The sequence below is a fragment of the Dunckerocampus dactyliophorus genome, chromosome 2, assembly GCF_027744805.1.
Source record: "Dunckerocampus dactyliophorus isolate RoL2022-P2 chromosome 2, RoL_Ddac_1.1, whole genome shotgun sequence".
Taxonomy (NCBI): domain Eukaryota; kingdom Metazoa; phylum Chordata; class Actinopteri; order Syngnathiformes; family Syngnathidae; genus Dunckerocampus; species Dunckerocampus dactyliophorus.
The window spans coordinates 47,255,335-47,273,203 of NC_072820.1; the positions used below are offsets into that span (position 1 = coordinate 47,255,335).

Consider the following 17,869-nt stretch of genomic DNA (forward strand, 5'->3'; position numbering starts at 1 on the left):
AAGGATGCATACACCTCATCCCCCCTCCCCCTGCTGGGTCGTTCTGATCACAACCTCGTCCATCTCGTCACAGACTACACTCCAGTAGTGAATAGACAACCCCCTGTGAAGAAGCCTGTGAAGCAGTGGTCTGAGGAGAGCAGTGCTAGACTCAGAGACTGCATCCAGACAACAGACTGGGAAGCGCTCAGTAGTCCCCATGGCAGTGACATTGACAGCATGACGCACTGCATCACAGACTATATAAACTTCTGTGTGGAGAACACTGTGCCCTCCAAGTTGGTGTGGTGTTTTCCCAACAACAGACCCTGGGTGACCTCTGAGATTAAGGCCCTGCTGAATAAGAAGAAGAGCGTCTTCAACTCGGGGGACAAGGAGGAGCTGTGCAGAGTCCAGAGGGAACTCCGGCATAAGATCAGGAAAGGGAAGGACTGCTACAGGAGGAAACTGGAGAAGCGGCTGGAGGAGAATAATGCCAGGGAAGTCTGGAGAGGCCTGCAGACCATCACAGGCCATGGTAAAGGAGTGGGGAGAGACCGAGCCAGTGGGGACAAGATCTGGGCAGATGAACTCAATCTGTTTTTCAACAGATTTGAGTCTGCCCCCCCTAACTCCCCTACCAACTCACCACTCTCCACCCCCCACATCACATCCCCATCCCAGCCATCCTCTACCCCCCTCTCCATAACGGATGATCAGGTGAGAAGTCAGCTGAGGAAGATCAAGGCAAGGAAGGCCCCGGGACTGGACGGCATCAGCCCTAGAATCCTCAAGGACTGTGCTGACCAGCTCTGTGGAGTTCTCAGGCACTTGTTCAATCTCAGCCTGAGCCTGGAGAAAGTCCCGGCCCTGTGGAAGACCTCCTGTGTGGTCCCGATACCAAAGACACCGCGTCCCAAGGAGCCTAACCACTTCAGGCCTGTTGCCTTGACCTCTCACCTGATGAAGACCATGGAGAGGATTATCCTGCAGCACCTGCGACCCCTGGTGGGCACTCAGCTGGACCCCCTGCAGTTTGCTTACCGGCCTCGGATCGGAGTGGACGACGCAGTGATCTACCTGCTGCACAGATCACTGCTACACCTGGAAGACAGCAGGAGCGCTGTGAGGGTCATGTTTTTTGACTTCTCCAGTGCCTCCAGCCGTCACTACTCAGAGTGAAGATGGAGAGTGTGGGAGTAGACCAACACCTGACTGCATGGGTTATAGACTACCTCACCAACAGGCCACAGTATGTGAGGCTCCGTCACTGTGTGTCTGACATGGTACTCTGCAGCACAGGTGCCCCTTAGGGTACAGTGCTCTCCCCTTTCCTCTTCACCGTCTACACCTCGGACTTCACACAACTCCACACAGTGTCACATCCAGAAGTTCTTCGATGACACAGCCATTGTGGGTTGTGTTTCAGAGTGGAATGATCTGGAATACAGGACGGTCATCAGGGACTTTGTCAGCTGGAGTGAGCTTAACCAGCTGCAACTCAACACCAGCAAGACAAAGGAGATGATCATTAACTTCCAGAGGAAAACATCTCACTTCACACCGGTGAACATCCAGGGAGTGGACATAGAGTTGGTAGACAGCTACAAATTCCTGGGTGATCACCTTAACAACAAACTGGACTGGTCCGTCAACACCCACGCCCTCTACAAGAAGGACCAGAGTCGCCTCCACCTGCTGAGGAGACTGAGGTCCTTTGGTGTGTGCAGGACTCTTTTACGGACCTTTTATGACTCTGTGGTGGCCTCAGCCATCTTCTATGCTGTGGGCTGCTGGATAGGGGGCAGCACGGACAGGGATAGGCTGATCAATAGGCTGATCAGGAGAGCGAGCTCTGTCCTGGAAGGTCCTCTGGACTCCGTGGAGGAAGTGGGGGAGAGAAGGATGTTGGCTAAGCTGACATCCATCATGGACAACACCTCTCACCCGCTACATGACACTGTTGTTTCCCTGGGCAGCTCCTTCAGCAGCAGACTGTTTAACCCACAGTGTAAGAAGGAGAGGTTCCGCAGGTCCTTCATACCGAACGCTGTCAGGCTCTACAACACCTGCACCACCTGAACCGTTTTGTAGTCAATATGTATTCTTTACACTGTATTGCGTATCTTGCTTGCTGCTGTAACAAGTGAATATCCCCTCTGTGGGATAAATAAAGTACAAATACAAATACATTTGATGTAGTCTTATTAAATGGATGATGGTTAAGAATGTTGCAATTAATTTCAAACATTTCCTCTACAGTGCCATGAAAAGCTTTGCTTCTTCCTACTCCTTTTGGACATGTGGAACTGTCAAAAAATGATTCACGAGATGTATTCCATTGTAACCTTCATGTTCAAATAAACAAAACCAAAAGTTCAAATGCCAGGTTTTTGTGATGTAAATAACGTGTGCATTTGTTATCTACTGCTTTTTGTCTTTTTGTGTTGTTTGGTGTTCTCGTGTTCTTTTAACGTGTTATTATTTTAGTGTATTTCGATTATTCTGCTTGTGTGTTGGCGAATGGGTGGAGCCAGGAGACTCACTTGTTGCTGATCTGGCAATGAAGCCTTCTTAAGCCAGCCACTGTACTGGGAGGACATGGTTTCGCTTCTCTGCACATGGAATTCCGTGAAGTAGCCAGCTTTATTTGATTTTTTACAAAGATTATATATGTTTTAAGCCTGTAAAATCCCTCACCATACACTTCATACACTTTTCTCAGACAGGCATTAACATTTTGTCACATTTCTTTCTTGTTTAAACGCTCTCAAAGAAGTTCAAACCTTCCTTTGAAGTTCAATGATCAACCTACAGGTAGGACACAAGAAATTAAGTCACTTGCGTACATTTTCTCCTGTGACTGTGCCTTTTCGTCCTGGCGCCTGTAGCATTTTTGTATCCTTGTTAAAACATATGCAGTCCTCCGAAATGAAGATTAATTTACAAGCTAGCAAGCAAGCTAGCGATGACACAGAAGACACGCAGGGTGGCACAAAGGAGATTGATTGACAATGGTCTAATCAATCATGACGCAGAAAACAATGGGCAGTGCAGACAGACGAGCGAGGAAAGAGAGACACTCAACTTCCCACAATGCAATTCTTCTAAAGGGCCAAACAGCGTTCATACGATGTAATAATAAAAAAAAAAATGAAGCACTAAAAAAAAATCTGAAAATCTCTGAAATAGGTTGTTTATCAGCTGATAAAATGTTTAAGACCATCTCTCAAAAAACCTCTCCAAACCAGAACAAAAAATGTTCTCAGTAGGACTCAGTAATGAGTAACTCCACCGTTCTAGTTCATCACTTCAAAAATGGCTTTGGGCATACTTGATGCAAGTGTTTCCAGGAGGCTAGTGGGAACATTGCTCCAAGTGGTGAAGATGGCTTCACCAAGGGCATCAACTGTCTGGAACTGATGGCCATTTTGATAAACTTCCCTTGCCATCCATCCCCAAATGTTCTCTATGGGATTTAAATGAGGGGAACATGCAGGATGGTCCAAAAGAGTGATGTTATTCTCCCTGAAGAAGTCCTTGGTCAAGCCAGCATTGTGAACTGCAGCGTTGTCCTGTTGAAGAACCCAGCTGTTACCACACAGACGAGGGCCCTCAGTCATGAGGGATGCCCGCTGCAACACCTGCACATAAGCGGCCGCCGTTTGACAACCCTGCACCACTTGAAGCTCCGGTGTTCCACTGAATGAAAAAGCACCCCAGACCATGATGGACCCCCCCTCCACTGTGCCGGGTAGAAAACATCTCAGGTGGGATCTCCTTGTCATGCCAGTAACGTTGGAAGCCATCTGGACCGTCAAGGTTACATTTTTTCTCATCAGAGAATAAAACTTTGTTCCACCTTTCAATGTCCCATGTTTGATGCTCCCTGGCAACGTCTAAACGGGCACTTTTGTGGCGTTGAAGGAGACGAGGTCTTTGAATTTGTTTTTAAACCCTTTTCCCGCAGATGGCGTCTGATGGTTATTGCACTGCAGTCAACACCAGTAAGGGTCTTAATGTGGGAGGAAGACCGCCCTGTGTCTTGATGGACAGCCAATGGGATCCTCCGGCTCTACCACTTGACTTTTTTGTTCCATAATGCTCAGGATCTTTCAAAAAATGTAGAATGACTGATTTCCTGCTCCCAACCTCAGCAGCCATGGCACGCTGTGAGAGGCCTTGCTTATGCAGCTCCACAATCCCACCACGTTGAAGAAGAGAAAGCTTCTTAGCTTTACCATCAGGAGGGCATGACAGTGGGAATGCCTGACAGAAAATGAACATTTGGAGCAGATTTGGGCTTTTATAGCCTGTGGTCTTAAACTTTTGATCAGCTGATAAACAACCTATTTCAGTTTAATTGTTGTTTTCAATAAATTACTTTTTCAAAATGCTTTTGTCTCACTCGCCCTTCTTGTTTTTGCATATTGTAGCTCTACTTAAAACCTCATTAAGATCAAATCAAATCAAAGTTTATTTGTATAGCACCTTACAACATCCCAATGGTGCCCAGGGTGCTTCACAAGAGTAAAAAACAGGTTATACCAAATAAGAACAGTTTAAGATCAAATAAGACAACTAAAACAAAATAAAAGAATAAAAATACAGCCACAGAATCACAACACAAGTACATAGAGTATAATCATCATGTGTCATAAGCCAGTCTGAATAAATGAGATTTTAAAAGAGATTTAAAAATTGACAACTCTGTAGTAGATCGTAGTACGGGCGGAAGGGAGTTCAAAAGTGTGGGGGCAAACGCAGCAAAAGCGCGATCCCCCCATTTTTTGTATTTCATCCTTGGGACTTGAGATCCAAATGTGCAAAATACAAATTCTAGCAATTTTTCAACTGGTCTTTGAGGAGTGTATATATATATATATATATATGGTCTTTCACTAATGGTCTTTCACTTTCAGTTCACTCAAAGCGCTTTGACACTGTTAGCAAATTTACGTACTGATGACGCAGCATCAGGGAGCATCTGGGGGTTCAGTATTTTGCCCAAGGATACTTCGACATGATCACGGGAAGACGGAGGATCGGGAGACGACCACTCTACCACCTGAGCCATGCCGCACCCCGGATATATCTTGTTTAAGGGGTTAGATCAGGTTCAAGACCAGGGATTTTGGTCTCAAAAAGGCTGGTGATCTAAACAATCCTATGATTGTCTACCAGCATACTGGAATGGATAGTATTTGACATAGCTTTTCATTCGTTCAAGATGGAAGCAACTCTTACGTGTAGGATTAGTGTTTCTACTATTTTGTAGCGGTCAGGCATGTGGGTGACCATATCTGTCATGTTGTCCTCTGATGTCCTCACCAGAGTTGGACCAAACACCAGAGCCAGGTTTCTTGGCTCCATCTGGAAATTGGACATACAATTATCATCGACCCTTGATGGTATCAGATCATACATTGTGTATTTTCAAAAATGGCATCACATAAAAAGTTCTACCTTATTCTTTTCAGAGTGATCTGCCACCCTTTTTAGGTGAGCCACCAGGAACTTGAGGGTGTGGTGATGGTGATCTGGCAGCTCATGAATCTGGAAGGAAACAACATTAATGAAATGACAAAAACAATACGTTTTTATTTCTTTAAATACCAATTTTTTCATAGTCGTCAGCCGGTCACTTGTGACTTCCATCCTGCTGGCATCAATGAAATCATGGTATTTGTCTGTAAACAAATGAAAGTAAACATAAATAGTGATAGGTAGTCCACATTTATTGGATAGTGGTTGTCTTCACGCACCATCAGTAAACAGAGGCTCGGGCAGCTTTCGGAAGAATGACTTCAGTAAGCTGCTGATTACATTCAAATCCTGCCATCTCTGTGGAGATAAAATATTTTTAGATATTTTTGTTGCTCAGTTAAATAAATAAACAAACAAAAAAAACAGCTATTCCTCTAAAAAAAAATGGAGATGTGTTCTCCACACCTCCTTAGCAGTGTTTAAGTCAAAACCCTTATTTAGATGCTCCTGCAGGCTGGACACCATGGCATTATTCCCTGGCACCCGGTAGATTCCAGTGTAGTCCAGACCAGTGGCTTCCACCACACCACAACACATCTCCACAATCAGTGGGACAAACTGGACAAACAAGGAAGGAAGTGAGGAAGTGAAAAGAATGTATTAGATACAATATTTAGTCAGAATTGTCATACAACTAAGTGTCTCATTTGTTCGCAATATTTAAAAAAAATGTAATAATTAATACGGACAGGATGTAAGCTATGTGGGGTTGGACATATACATCAAAGTTTGAGGGCAGAGAACTGGAACTTAGAGCGTACTCACATAAGGCCAATCATTCTGCAATTGGGCCCACTTAGAGGTGCTGTCTGTCTTGGTTAGGTACTGCATGGGGGGTGTCCGAAAGTTTAACACTGATGCTTGTTATAAGTAGAACATTTTGAAATGCGCTCTTACTGTTATTGTGAGCATTATATTTCAGTTACAGATACTATTTGGAGTACTTCATCTGAGTAATAGGGCCCGTAGTCAACCACGAAATAGCGATCATTTATTCATTAATTAATTTTTGAAGAAACGTGAGAGTCAGAGAGCGAGGTTGAAACCGTGATGTAGCAAGGGGCGACTGCGTATGAATGAAGTGTGTGCTATTTGGTGCAAATGTGTGATTTTGATCATGCTTTATGTTGTTTTGGACATAGTGCTTTATTCTGCAAGATGTATGACGTATTTTGCAGTTTGGTTGTGTGGTTTGTTGCAAAATTGTGTTTTAGCAGTTGGAAAGAAATGTAGAAGCTGGGTGACAGGAAACCAACCAATTTAAATGAAGTCTCATTTCTGCCAAGTCTAATGGTCCAAATATGCAGCCAAAATGATGTCAGACATTTGGTGATGGATACAAAAGTATCTGCTTAAGACGAAACTCACTAAGGAACATTTAACCACATTTTCATGAGTACAACGTGGAAAATAATTAAACATTTTTCTCAGTAAACATATTTCTAATGGTGCCTAATGATGTTAAATTGCACTAATTTTATTGTATTTTCAACACTTAATTTCCAATAAAACTAAAGTTAGAAAACTTGAAGTTGTTCTTACTATACCTTAATGATAATGCTGCATTGCTTTACACTTCAACCTGCACACTACACACAATTTCATACATAATACACTTCATTTCAAAATGAAATCTCAGGGCAAACACATCTATTCAAAATTCAAAACACTGGGTAATTGAAAATACTTAAACACACACCTGAAAATACTTACTTACAAAACAGAACACCAATCAGCAAGCTACAAAAAGGCCTCAGTTAAGCCATTTTGACAATTTTGCAAGCATGAGGCAGGGAGCGCTAGTGGCTGAGGAAGACAGAGAGCGAGAGGAAGACGCAGTCAAAGAGCCCATTTAAATACCATTACTTCAGATGATGTAAAAGCAACTTTGGTGGACCATGTCGTGAACAATGGCCTGACTATGAAGGAAGCTGGTCAGTCCACCCTAATCTACCCTTTCTGACAAAATAAGGACATTCCAACTGAAAAACAGGTGCACTGTCATGTGCTGTGGTGTTGCTTGGCTGCCGTCTGTCTGCCATTTGTTGCAGTGCACCTGCTGGTCAGGCAGGGGCGGAGCTGAAAGCGCACACCTGCCTCCCGTTATCTCCACTGGCTTTTTAAGCATGGCTGAACCTACTCCTCGATGCCAGATTGCACCTTCATGCACACCTGCGCTCCGCGCCGTGGATATTCTGGCTTTTAGTTTGGCCTTGCTGCCTAGTTATTTCTCTCCTTGTGTTGCCTGCAGCTGTTTTCAGTTAAGTACTGATTGTTCTTATCCTGCTTGACTTTTCTCAGCAGCGCCTTACTTTATACTTGGACATTTTTTCCTTGCACCTTTTTCTGCAAGTGCTTTTTGTTCTCATTATTGTAGATTTTTGTGTTACATCTTTGGACTGCTTGTTATCTGTATGTGTTACCTCTTTGTGAGGACACTTTTTGTATTAAAGATTTTTTGTTACTACTCAGACTGTTCTCCTCTGCTTTGGGATCCAAACCCTGGTTCCTGATCAAAATTTGAAGAAAAAATGGCAAGAATTTACATTTTGTACTATTGGATCTCAGGAAGTTCTAAGTCGAACTTCAAAATGCGAAAAGAAGAAATGGGAGTGAGACAATAAATGTTTTCAGTCAGCAATTTTTTGCAAACAAGCATTGAATGCAACAGGCTGTTCATCAGCTGATCAAACATTCAAGATCATAGGTAAAAAAAACGTGAAAACCCCCTAAAATAGAAATAAAATGTTGAAAAAAGGAATCAGTAATGAGTAACTGCGCCCTTCCTGTTAATCAGCTGAAAGATAAGATACTTGAGCGTATAGTAACCGCTCAACTGCAGGCTCATCCACTCACAATCTGTTTGGACCAATGTTACCTCGTACTGCAAATATTTCCTGTTTGCCAAAGACGTAATATACAGTATATTCTCCTTTAGCAGAGCAACAACAAAAAAGGCCTTACAACTCCGGAAAGTACCATAATTTCCAGTGTATAAGCCACTCCTTTTTTGTTACGCTTTGAGGACTGTTGCTTATTCAGTTATGCGGCTACTTTATGGTCACGTTCTAATCTAATGACATCTCGTGTACTTCAGAACGGCCATTTTGCGCTTCATGCACACAACCTCATGGACAACACAGGACAAAATGCATATGATGCAGCTTTCAAGTTAAAATCTGCTAGCGGATCCTGACAACATGGAGCAATGTCAAAAACATCCACTCTCACCAACAGGTTTGAAAGGCTCGACTACTCACATGATGAAGACAGCACAAACTCGAGACAAACATGACATTGAGAGTGACAATGACAGAGAGACACTGACAAAGGAATTATGAGGCTGTTCAATACCGAAAGGCAGGAGGAGGAATATGAAGACAGCGATGAATTACTTACTGGAAGACTACTGTTTAACTTGTGTTACACGCACTGCTAGAGAAAAACATTTATTTAATTAAAAGTTAAAAAGAACTTTCTGTGTAACATTGTTCTGTCTACTAAATATCCCATGTTACCATGTGGACACCTGCGGCTTATAGACAGGTGCGGCCTATGTGTACATAAGTACTGTGTAAAGGTTTTAAGCAGGTGTGAAAAAATGTGATAAACTAAGAATACTTACAGGAATATAAATAATGATTGTTCATTTCTATCAATTTACAAAATGCAAAGTGAGCTAACAAAAGAAAAATCTACATCGCATGAATATTTGGTGTCACTACCCTTTGCCTTCAAACCACCATCAGTTCTTATAGGTACACTTGCAACAAGTCAGGGATTTTGTAGGATTGGAGTCAGGTGTATGATCAACCAATTATACCACACAGGTCCTAATGATCATCAAATGCACATGGAGGCTGAAACACAAGTCATTAACTGAAACAGAACCAGTTGTGGAGGACACTTAAAACTGGGTGGGGAGCAGCCAAACCTTGCTACAAAGGTGAGGTTGTAGAAGAGAGTTTTATGTCAAAGGTCATACGTGATGGCGAGACTGAGCACAAGACACAAGGTCTATACTGCATCAGCAAGGTCTCTCCCTGGTGTTTCAAGATGTGCTGTTCAAAACCCATAAAGATGCAGTGGTCGGCTAAGGAATCTTAGTGCAGCAGATGAAAACACATCAAGCTTATTTCCCTTCAAAATTGGAAGATGTCCAGCAGCGCCATTAGCTCAGAACTGTAAAAAAACAGTGGGACCCGGGTAGGTACACCATCGACTGTCCAAAGAAGTCTGGTCAGAAATGGTCTTCATGGATGAATTGCAGCCAAAAAGCCTCCGACATGGAAACAAGACCACGTGACTCAACTATGCACGAAAACATAGATTCAAGATTCAAGATTCAAGAGTTGTATTGTCATATGCACAGTAAAACAGGTGGTTCTGCTATGCAATGAAATTCTTGTTCTGTTCATTCTCACAAAAAAGAAAGAAAACAAGAAAATGAATACGAACATAAGAAACATAAATACAAATAAATTAAACAACAACAACAGAAGAGACTTGAATACCAATGAATGAATGAATGAATGAATGAATGAATGAATCAAGGAATGAATGAATGAATGAATCAATCAATAAAGTGCTATGAGTGTGTGCGTGTGTTGCGTGCGGCGTGTGTGAGTGCTTCGTTGAGAAGCCTGATGGCCTGTGGGTAAAAGCTGTTTGCCAGCCTTGTGGTCCTGGACTTCAAACTCCTGTAGCGTCTGCCTGACGGTAGGAGTGTGAATAATGAGTGTTGTGGATGTGTGCTGTCCTTGATGAGGTTGTGTGTTCTTCGTAGGACTCTAGTTTTATAAATGTCTTGCAGTGAGGGGAGGGCTGCCCCAACAATGTTCTGTGAGGTCTTGATCACCCGCTGGAGTGCCTTCCTATCACGTGTTGTACAGTTACCGTACCAAACAGTGATGGAGGCGGTAAGGACACTTTCGATTTTTTTCACCCTCTCCACCTCAGTCTCATCAATAAACAGGGGTCTATGCGGCTCCTTTTCCCTTGTTCTTGGGTCAATGATCATCTCTTTAGTCTTATCTGTATTGAGAAGGAGATTGTTATCACGACACCAAGCTATGAGGTCCGCCACCTCTCTTCTGTATGACGTTTCAACACCACCAGTGCATCATCAGTGGACCGGTTCTGGTGATATGCAAACTGTAGAGGGTCCACAGTGGCCGGGATGCTCTTTTTGATGTGGGTCTTTCAAAACACTTCATAACAATAGGAGTGAGTGCTATAGGGCGATAGTCATTCAAGCAGGTCACGTTGCTCTTCTTGGGTACGGGCACTATGGTGGTGGACTTAAAGCAGGTCGGTACAGATGCTTGTGCAAGTGACAGATTAAATATGTCAGCAAGCACATCAGCTAGCTCTGATGAGCAAACCCGAAGTGCACGGCCTGAGATGTTGTCTGGGCCTGCTGCTTTTCGTGGGTTTGTTTTGTTCAGAACCCTGCGCACATCAGCTGATGTCACCATGAGAGGTGAGTCCTGTGTGCTCCCCAAGTCCAGCCACCCTCTCTGCTCATCAGGAGTTTGGGTGTCAAAGCGGGCATAGAACTCATTCAGCTCGTCTGGAAGTGTGGTTTGGCTGGACGTGGCTACGCTACTCCGCTGTCGATAGTCTGTGATGTGCTGGAGCCCCGCCCACTTGCGCCAAGGGTCTGAGGTGGAATAGTAGCCCTCCAGCTTCTGTCTGTACTGTCTTTTGGCCTCTCGTATGGACCTCCTCAGGTCATATCTGGCCTTTTTATAGTCCTCAGCGGTGCCCATGACAAATGCAGTCGAACGAGCACGTAGCTTAGACCTTACATCACAGTTCATCCAGGGTGTTTGATTGGTGTATTTTCTGTAATACTTGGTGGTGCTAACAGTCTCTATGCATGTGCTAATGTAGCCAGTAACAGCAGAAGCATATTCATCCAAATCAACAGTACAATCTTCCCTCCCCGCTGCAGTTTTAAACACATCCCAGTTTGTGCAGCCAAAGCAGTCCTGAAGTACTTGATCAGTTTCTTCATTCCACACTTTAACAGCTGTACTTACAGGGGGAGCTTGCTTTAGGAGTTGTCTATAGGAGATGGGGTGCAAAAAAATGGCAAAATGCTCTGGGCTTTTGAGTAAAAATCTGAAATATTTGGCTGTAGCAGAAAGCAGCATGTTCAGTGAAGGGCTGAGGAGCGGTACAGTAATGAATGTCTGCAGGCAACGATGAAACATGGTGGATGGTCCTTACAAGTTTGGGACTGTAATTCTGCAAATTGAGTTAAAGATTTGATCAGGGTTAATGGTGTCCTCAATGCTGAGAAATGCAGGCAAATACTTATCCATCATGCAATACCATCTGAGGACAATGGAAGGACAATGACCCCAAACATACAGCCAAGGCCATTAAGAGCTATCTTCAGCATAAAAAGAAAAAGTCCTGGAAGTGATGGCATGGCCCCCACAGAACCCTGATCTCAACATCATTGAGTGTGTCTGGGATTACATGAAGAAATAGAAGGATTAAGGAGGCATACATCCACAGAAGATCTTTGGTCGGTTCTCCAAGATGTTTGGAACAACCTACTAACTCAGTGCCTTCAAAAACGGTGTTCTGTTCATTCAATGCCTGTTGTTAATTGGTGTAAATAAACGAGCACTTCCATTTTTGAAAGCATTCTTAGTTTACAGCATTTTTTCTTACCTGCCTGAAACTTTTGCACAGTACTGTAAGTTTAGTGGGTGCGGCTTATATTCAGATGCGCTCAATAGTCTGGAAATTATGGTAATGCTGATAACTTTGAATGCAGTTCATCCTCAAAGTTATATCAACTCACAATGTTCGCGTCTGATAAATGGCAAACGTAAAGAAACGTAGACCGGAATCATTTGGAATACAGTTCCCTTAACTGGATCTTTTCCATCGTCAGTTGGTATTGATCCATCTTTTATTGACATTGCCAGTTATATCGACCCAGGTTGGTGAAAGAGTCAAATGTTTTTCGTAGCAATCAGAAAAAAAATAGCTGACAGAACCTGGTACCTTGACATCATGAATAAAATGAATCCACTTTTCTTGTGACTGGCTAGGACGCCATATTATGATGTGAAACACGCTGCCTGCTTAGCTTTTGGCTTTGACATGATAGTGGCGCAGTGTAGTCCACACGCTTGCGAGAAAAAACAATAGTGGATCTTCCTCCAGGGAGATGGACAAAGAAACTTGGTATGACATCAAAGTCAGCCGAAATTCAGAGTGGCTCGCTCGGATACATTTTCTGGAATGGCAACTAACATTTTATTGTGGTTACACTTGATGGGTGGGAAGTCACTCCAGAGACATAAATATTTTCAAGCAATTGAAAGGGCCATTTCAATAACATGCCCCCCTTAAATAAAATCTGAAGATGAAATTAAAGTAACTAAATTAATATGTCCAAACTTTTTCTACCAAGGGTCGCATACTGAAAAATTAACAGATGCAGGGGCCACTTTTTTACATATTACATTGCTTTAATTTATGCTAAATGCTAAGGAAAATATTATTTACACATTTACATATTTCAGGACAAAACCTAATAATAATAATAATTAGTTATTAGTATCAACATTTCAGATTTTTGTCTTCACATTCTGCCTTTTGCTCCATTTTTCTAATTTAGTTTTTACACCATCCACCCCTGAATTAACATATTGATTGAAATGGGCAGAGCATATTTGTCACGAGAGTAAAGAAATAAAGATTAAATCATCTGAAGAATCTGGGCTTACTTTGTGGTTTACAGCAGGCTGACAGTCCTCGAGGCGCACACCAAAAGCCTTCGAACTGCTTCTCTTCTTGGACTTCTTCATAATATTAATGCCCCATGGTGCCTTGTTGTCATCTGAGTCCAGACACAGAAGACACAGGCATGCTTACATTTTTTATTTAATGTCCAAAATTGGTATGGGCACAGCAAATTCAGTGTTTGATCAAAATACCCTTAAATACTACATAACTACGTACAGTTCCCGTCAGAAATTTACATACACATCATTGGCATGAATATTGTATTACCTTTGAACCATTCTTTTTCACAACTGAATGAATCCATACACCTTTTTAATGATTTTTCTAAAAGAGAATTGGGTGCACAAGTTTGAATGTATTAATTTATTTGGATAACTTTTTTTTTTCCTGTGTCATGTTTCGAGCTTGCCTTCATCTTCTATTTTGTTATCTTTTATTTTAAGTTCCCATTTTCCTTCTACTGGTTTTGTTTCTCCCCTTCTGGTGCTGGACAGAACGACAAACCACACTTGCTTTTCATCGCCGACATGTCTTCTTAAGTTTCCTCGTTGGAGGGCCAAATTAGACCTGATCCTACTAAAATCCAGCCTGTGCTCAAATGTCCTCCAAAACCAAGGGAGCAGTTACAGGGGTTTTGCTAACTTGTGCCGTCGCTTCATTTGCCAGTGCTGCCAAAAGACGATCACCCTTCTGTGCTGCTTATGGCTTCCAACCTCTCACATTCCCTTCACAAGAGTCAGAAGCTTCAGTTTTCCATCGTGTCACACCTGCGCCGTGACCGCCATGCCTGGCCTAACACCTGTGCTGCCCTCTCCCACACTGCTGACTGAAATAAAAGACTTGCTAACCACCACAACAACCCCGGCCCCAGCTACAAAGCTGGCCAAAAGCTTTGGCTTTCCTCCAAGGACCTTCCACTTCCCACTGAATCCAATAAACTTTCCTTTAGTTTTTATTGGCCCGTTTGAATTAGAGTGAATGATTAATCCCTGCGCTGTTCTTCTCAAGTGTCCTAAGTCCTTCGGCAGTACTTCATGCTCCTCCTCAGCTGATCGACATCTAACCATTATCTACGATCATGGCTATTCTAGTAGTCAAGGGTTACAAGTTCCTGGTTGACTGGGAGAGTTACAGCCTCGAGGAACAATCTTTGATTTTTGGTCTTATTCTTGATCAATCACTCCTCTCTGAATTCGATAAACATTTGAATAAACCGGGTATGCCACTTCTTAAGCCTTGTGGCTTCAGCAGATAAACAGATTATCCACTGTCTATCTTTCCATGGTTAGTCATTATGATCACCTGCTGTTAGGGTCAGGAGGTTGTCATCCGGGAGGAGTAGAGGTGCTGCTCCTTCACATCCAGAGGAGCCAGCTAAAGTTGCTTGTGCTATCTAGTCCGGATGTCTCCTGCACGCCTCTCTAGTGAGGTGTTCCTGGCATGCTCAACTGGGAGGAGGTCCAAGTGCAGACCCAGGACATGCTGGAGGGATTATGCCTGGGAACGCCTTAGTGTCTCCCCGGTGGAACTGGAAGAGGCGGCCGAAGTCTGGTAAGTCTGGGCTTCCCTACTGAGACAGCTGCTCCAGACCTGGATAAGCGCAAGAAAATGGATGGATGGATGGCTGCTAGCTTAGGGTGACCAAATGTCCCATTTTCACATCTTGACTTGGTCACTTGGCCATCCTTTTTTTTTTTTTTTTTTTTTTACAAAGTAATGAAAATGTTGTGGTTTTCATTGTTTCTCATGGGCTATTAAATCGAGCACCATTAGGGCACAATGCTGCATATTATGTTAGGCAAAATAAAACATGTTGAGTAACCTATGAGCTGAGAATCTAAATTTGTGTGTCTTTGGTTATAAATAGTATTTTGTAAAATAACTTTCTATCCATACACAGTATCCATACTTCAACTGTATTGAATGTATTATATGGCGGGCTGCACGGTGGCCGAGTATACTGGCCTCACAGTCAGGAGATCGGGAAGACCTGGGTTCGAATCTCCGTTGGACATCTGTGTGGAGTTTGCATGTTCTTCGTGCTTGGGTTTTCTCCGGGTACTCCGTTTTCCTCCCACATTCCAAAAATATGCATGTTAGGCGACTCTAAATTGTGAGTGTGAATGGTTGTTTGTCTATATGTGCCCTTCAATTGGCTGGGGACCAGTCCAGGGAGGGTACCCAGCCTCTCGCCCGGTTAGCAGGGATAGGCTCCACCATACCCCTGGGACACTAATTGGGATAAGCAGCATCGGAAATGGATGGATGGATGGAAATCATAAGGCATCTTTGGGAAAAACTTCCAAGTATCATTTGAGTATCTCATTGCCAGGCTGAGTGTCTTCAAAATATGGTCACCCAATGCTAGCTTATTCTTCAGCACTTCTACCTGTCAGGCTTGTAGTTTTGCCGCGGCCCGTTTTTATTTTTTGTTGCTTAGAATTTTAGTTAATGGTGTATTTAATTTTTCCTTGCTTCTTTCTGTTGCTGCAATGACCAGAACTCTTTTTGTTGATACTTTGCCTCAGTCTCCGCTTCAGGGTCCAAACAGAAACAGAACGTTACAGTGTGACGCATTTTTTGCATTAAAAGTGCTGTATAAATTAAAGGTTGACTGATTAGAGATGCTGTCTGCCTTGGTTATGTAATTTATGCTGTATTTGTGCACGCACCATGGACATTGACGTGAATACCAAACAATGTGGTCGAAAGCCGTGCACTCCAATTCTCTTATTTGGATCCAACTTAATTTTTATAAATTTAACTTCGAATTAAATAATAAAATAAATATAGACATGTATTTGTTCAATCTGTTCTTTAAACCACTCTTGGTGACATCTGCTAGCCAGTGGTGGTGGTGTTATCATTTTTGGTTGAAAAAAGTGTGGTTTAGAGCCAAAGAGGGACGGCACCTTTAATTGAAATGTCCCTTAGCAAATTTCCTTGACGCTTTTCGTATCCATCAGCAAGCTTCTGGCTTCATTCTGGCTGGATATTTGATCACTTTTCTTGGCAGAATTTGTAGCATTATTTAAACTGGTTGGTTTCCCGGCACCCAGCTTGTTCAATAGGGTTGGGGTCAGGACTTTCGGAAGCCCATTCCAGTAATGTGATGAATGTCTGCGTTTCTCATTCCAAAACCAGCTTTGATGTGTGTTTGGTATTATTGTCCTGTTGAAACACACACTTGTGTCCAAGCTTTAGCTACCTAGCTGTTGATTTGAGGTAAACTTGAAGAATTTGGAGGTAGTTGCAGTGTACCAGCACCACTGGCAGCAAAACAGTCTCAAATTACTCAACCACTGTCTCCTCTGACCATCTCATTTTTGTCCAGAAGACATTTGGCTTGTCCATGCGACAGCTGCAAATTTCAGTCCAGCTTCAAGGTCTTGATTTTGGATCAGATGATTCTTTCTTGGTTGGCACCTTCTTAGTCCATGGTGATGTGAAACTGTCTTCACTGTGGACAGTGACACTGGTGTTCCAGCAGTTTTCAGTTCATGGCAGACTTGGTAGTTGGTAGTTGGACTTGGTAGTTTTTGGTTTGTTCCTGAACATTGGAATCCATTTCCTTTGTTTTCAGGGTTGTTTCTTTTGGGTCTTCTTTCAGACTCTGGTAAAGTGGTAACACATCCAAATAACTAAGTCCAATGTTAATTTTATTTAGGCTACATGCAAAACATCTCAACAATAAAACTCATTAAAGTAGAGCTGCTCTCAATGAATATATAAATAAATCAACAATTTGACACCTGACTGTTATATTTGACCAGAAATTAAATTTCAGATGATTCATAATATCATATGAATTATAATGACACAGTACAACTACTGTATTAAGTAATACATCAACTCTGCATAACACAGTAGCCATCTACAAAGCAACTCTGCTCTTTCTCAGCAATAAAAACAGTAATAAACATATGAAAATAACAGATTGTAGAAATTGTCAGTTCTCTTTAGTTCACCTTCCCACAAGGTTTACACAGTATCTTGTTCTTCATAGCCGCCACATGTGAAATGTGTCCGTAAGTTGTCTTTCTCCCAGGCAACATAATGCAGTAACTTGTTATATTATCGCAGCATACAGTGTCCTGGTACAAACTCCAACAGCCTTACCCCAGCCTTGTGGTAATACTGATTGGATCGCTGCTGTAAGTCAACTCCGCCCCCCTTTCTCACACACAGCTATAGTTGTGATTGAATATACAGTCATGGCCAAAAGTTTGGAGCGCGACACAAATGTTAATTTTCACCAAGTCTGCTACCTCAGTTTTTATGCTGGTAATTTGCACATACTCCAGAATGTTCTGAAGAGAATTGCAAAGTCCCTCTTTGTCATGAAAATGAACTTATTCCAATCGATGGCTGGATGGACGGATCGCTGTCGGAGTATGCGCAAACAGAAGAACAAGAGGTGAAACTGGGTGAGGTTTTTTTCATTTTTGAATAAGAAAGGGCTGCTTTATAAAACATGCTGCAAAGCCAAGCAAGCCGATTTTCTAAGTATGCATGTTTTACTGCCGTGCTTTTATTTTGATGGCCGGTGTTGCACCAGCTACAAGAAGTG

At 42.7% G+C, this 17,869-nt stretch overlaps 1 protein-coding gene across 6 annotated transcripts in view; it reads right to left on the bottom strand.

Moving 5' to 3' along the window:
- Window positions 1–17,869, bottom strand: part of LOC129177834 (rho GTPase-activating protein 21-like) — a 95,368-nt gene that overhangs the window by 12,266 nt on the left and 65,233 nt on the right. For all 6 annotated transcript variants that reach the window (XM_054769363.1, XM_054769362.1, XM_054769361.1 and 3 more), the window contains 6 exons: window positions 13,281–13,393; window positions 5,932–6,084; window positions 5,745–5,823; window positions 5,596–5,669; window positions 5,446–5,535; window positions 5,227–5,352 (listed from right to left, as the gene is read on the bottom strand). In XM_054769363.1, the coding sequence (XP_054625338.1) occupies window positions 5,227–5,352; window positions 5,446–5,535; window positions 5,596–5,669; window positions 5,745–5,823; window positions 5,932–6,084; window positions 13,281–13,393 (635 nt within the window). The remainder of the gene's footprint in view (window positions 1–5,226; window positions 5,353–5,445; window positions 5,536–5,595; window positions 5,670–5,744; window positions 5,824–5,931; window positions 6,085–13,280; window positions 13,394–17,869) is intronic.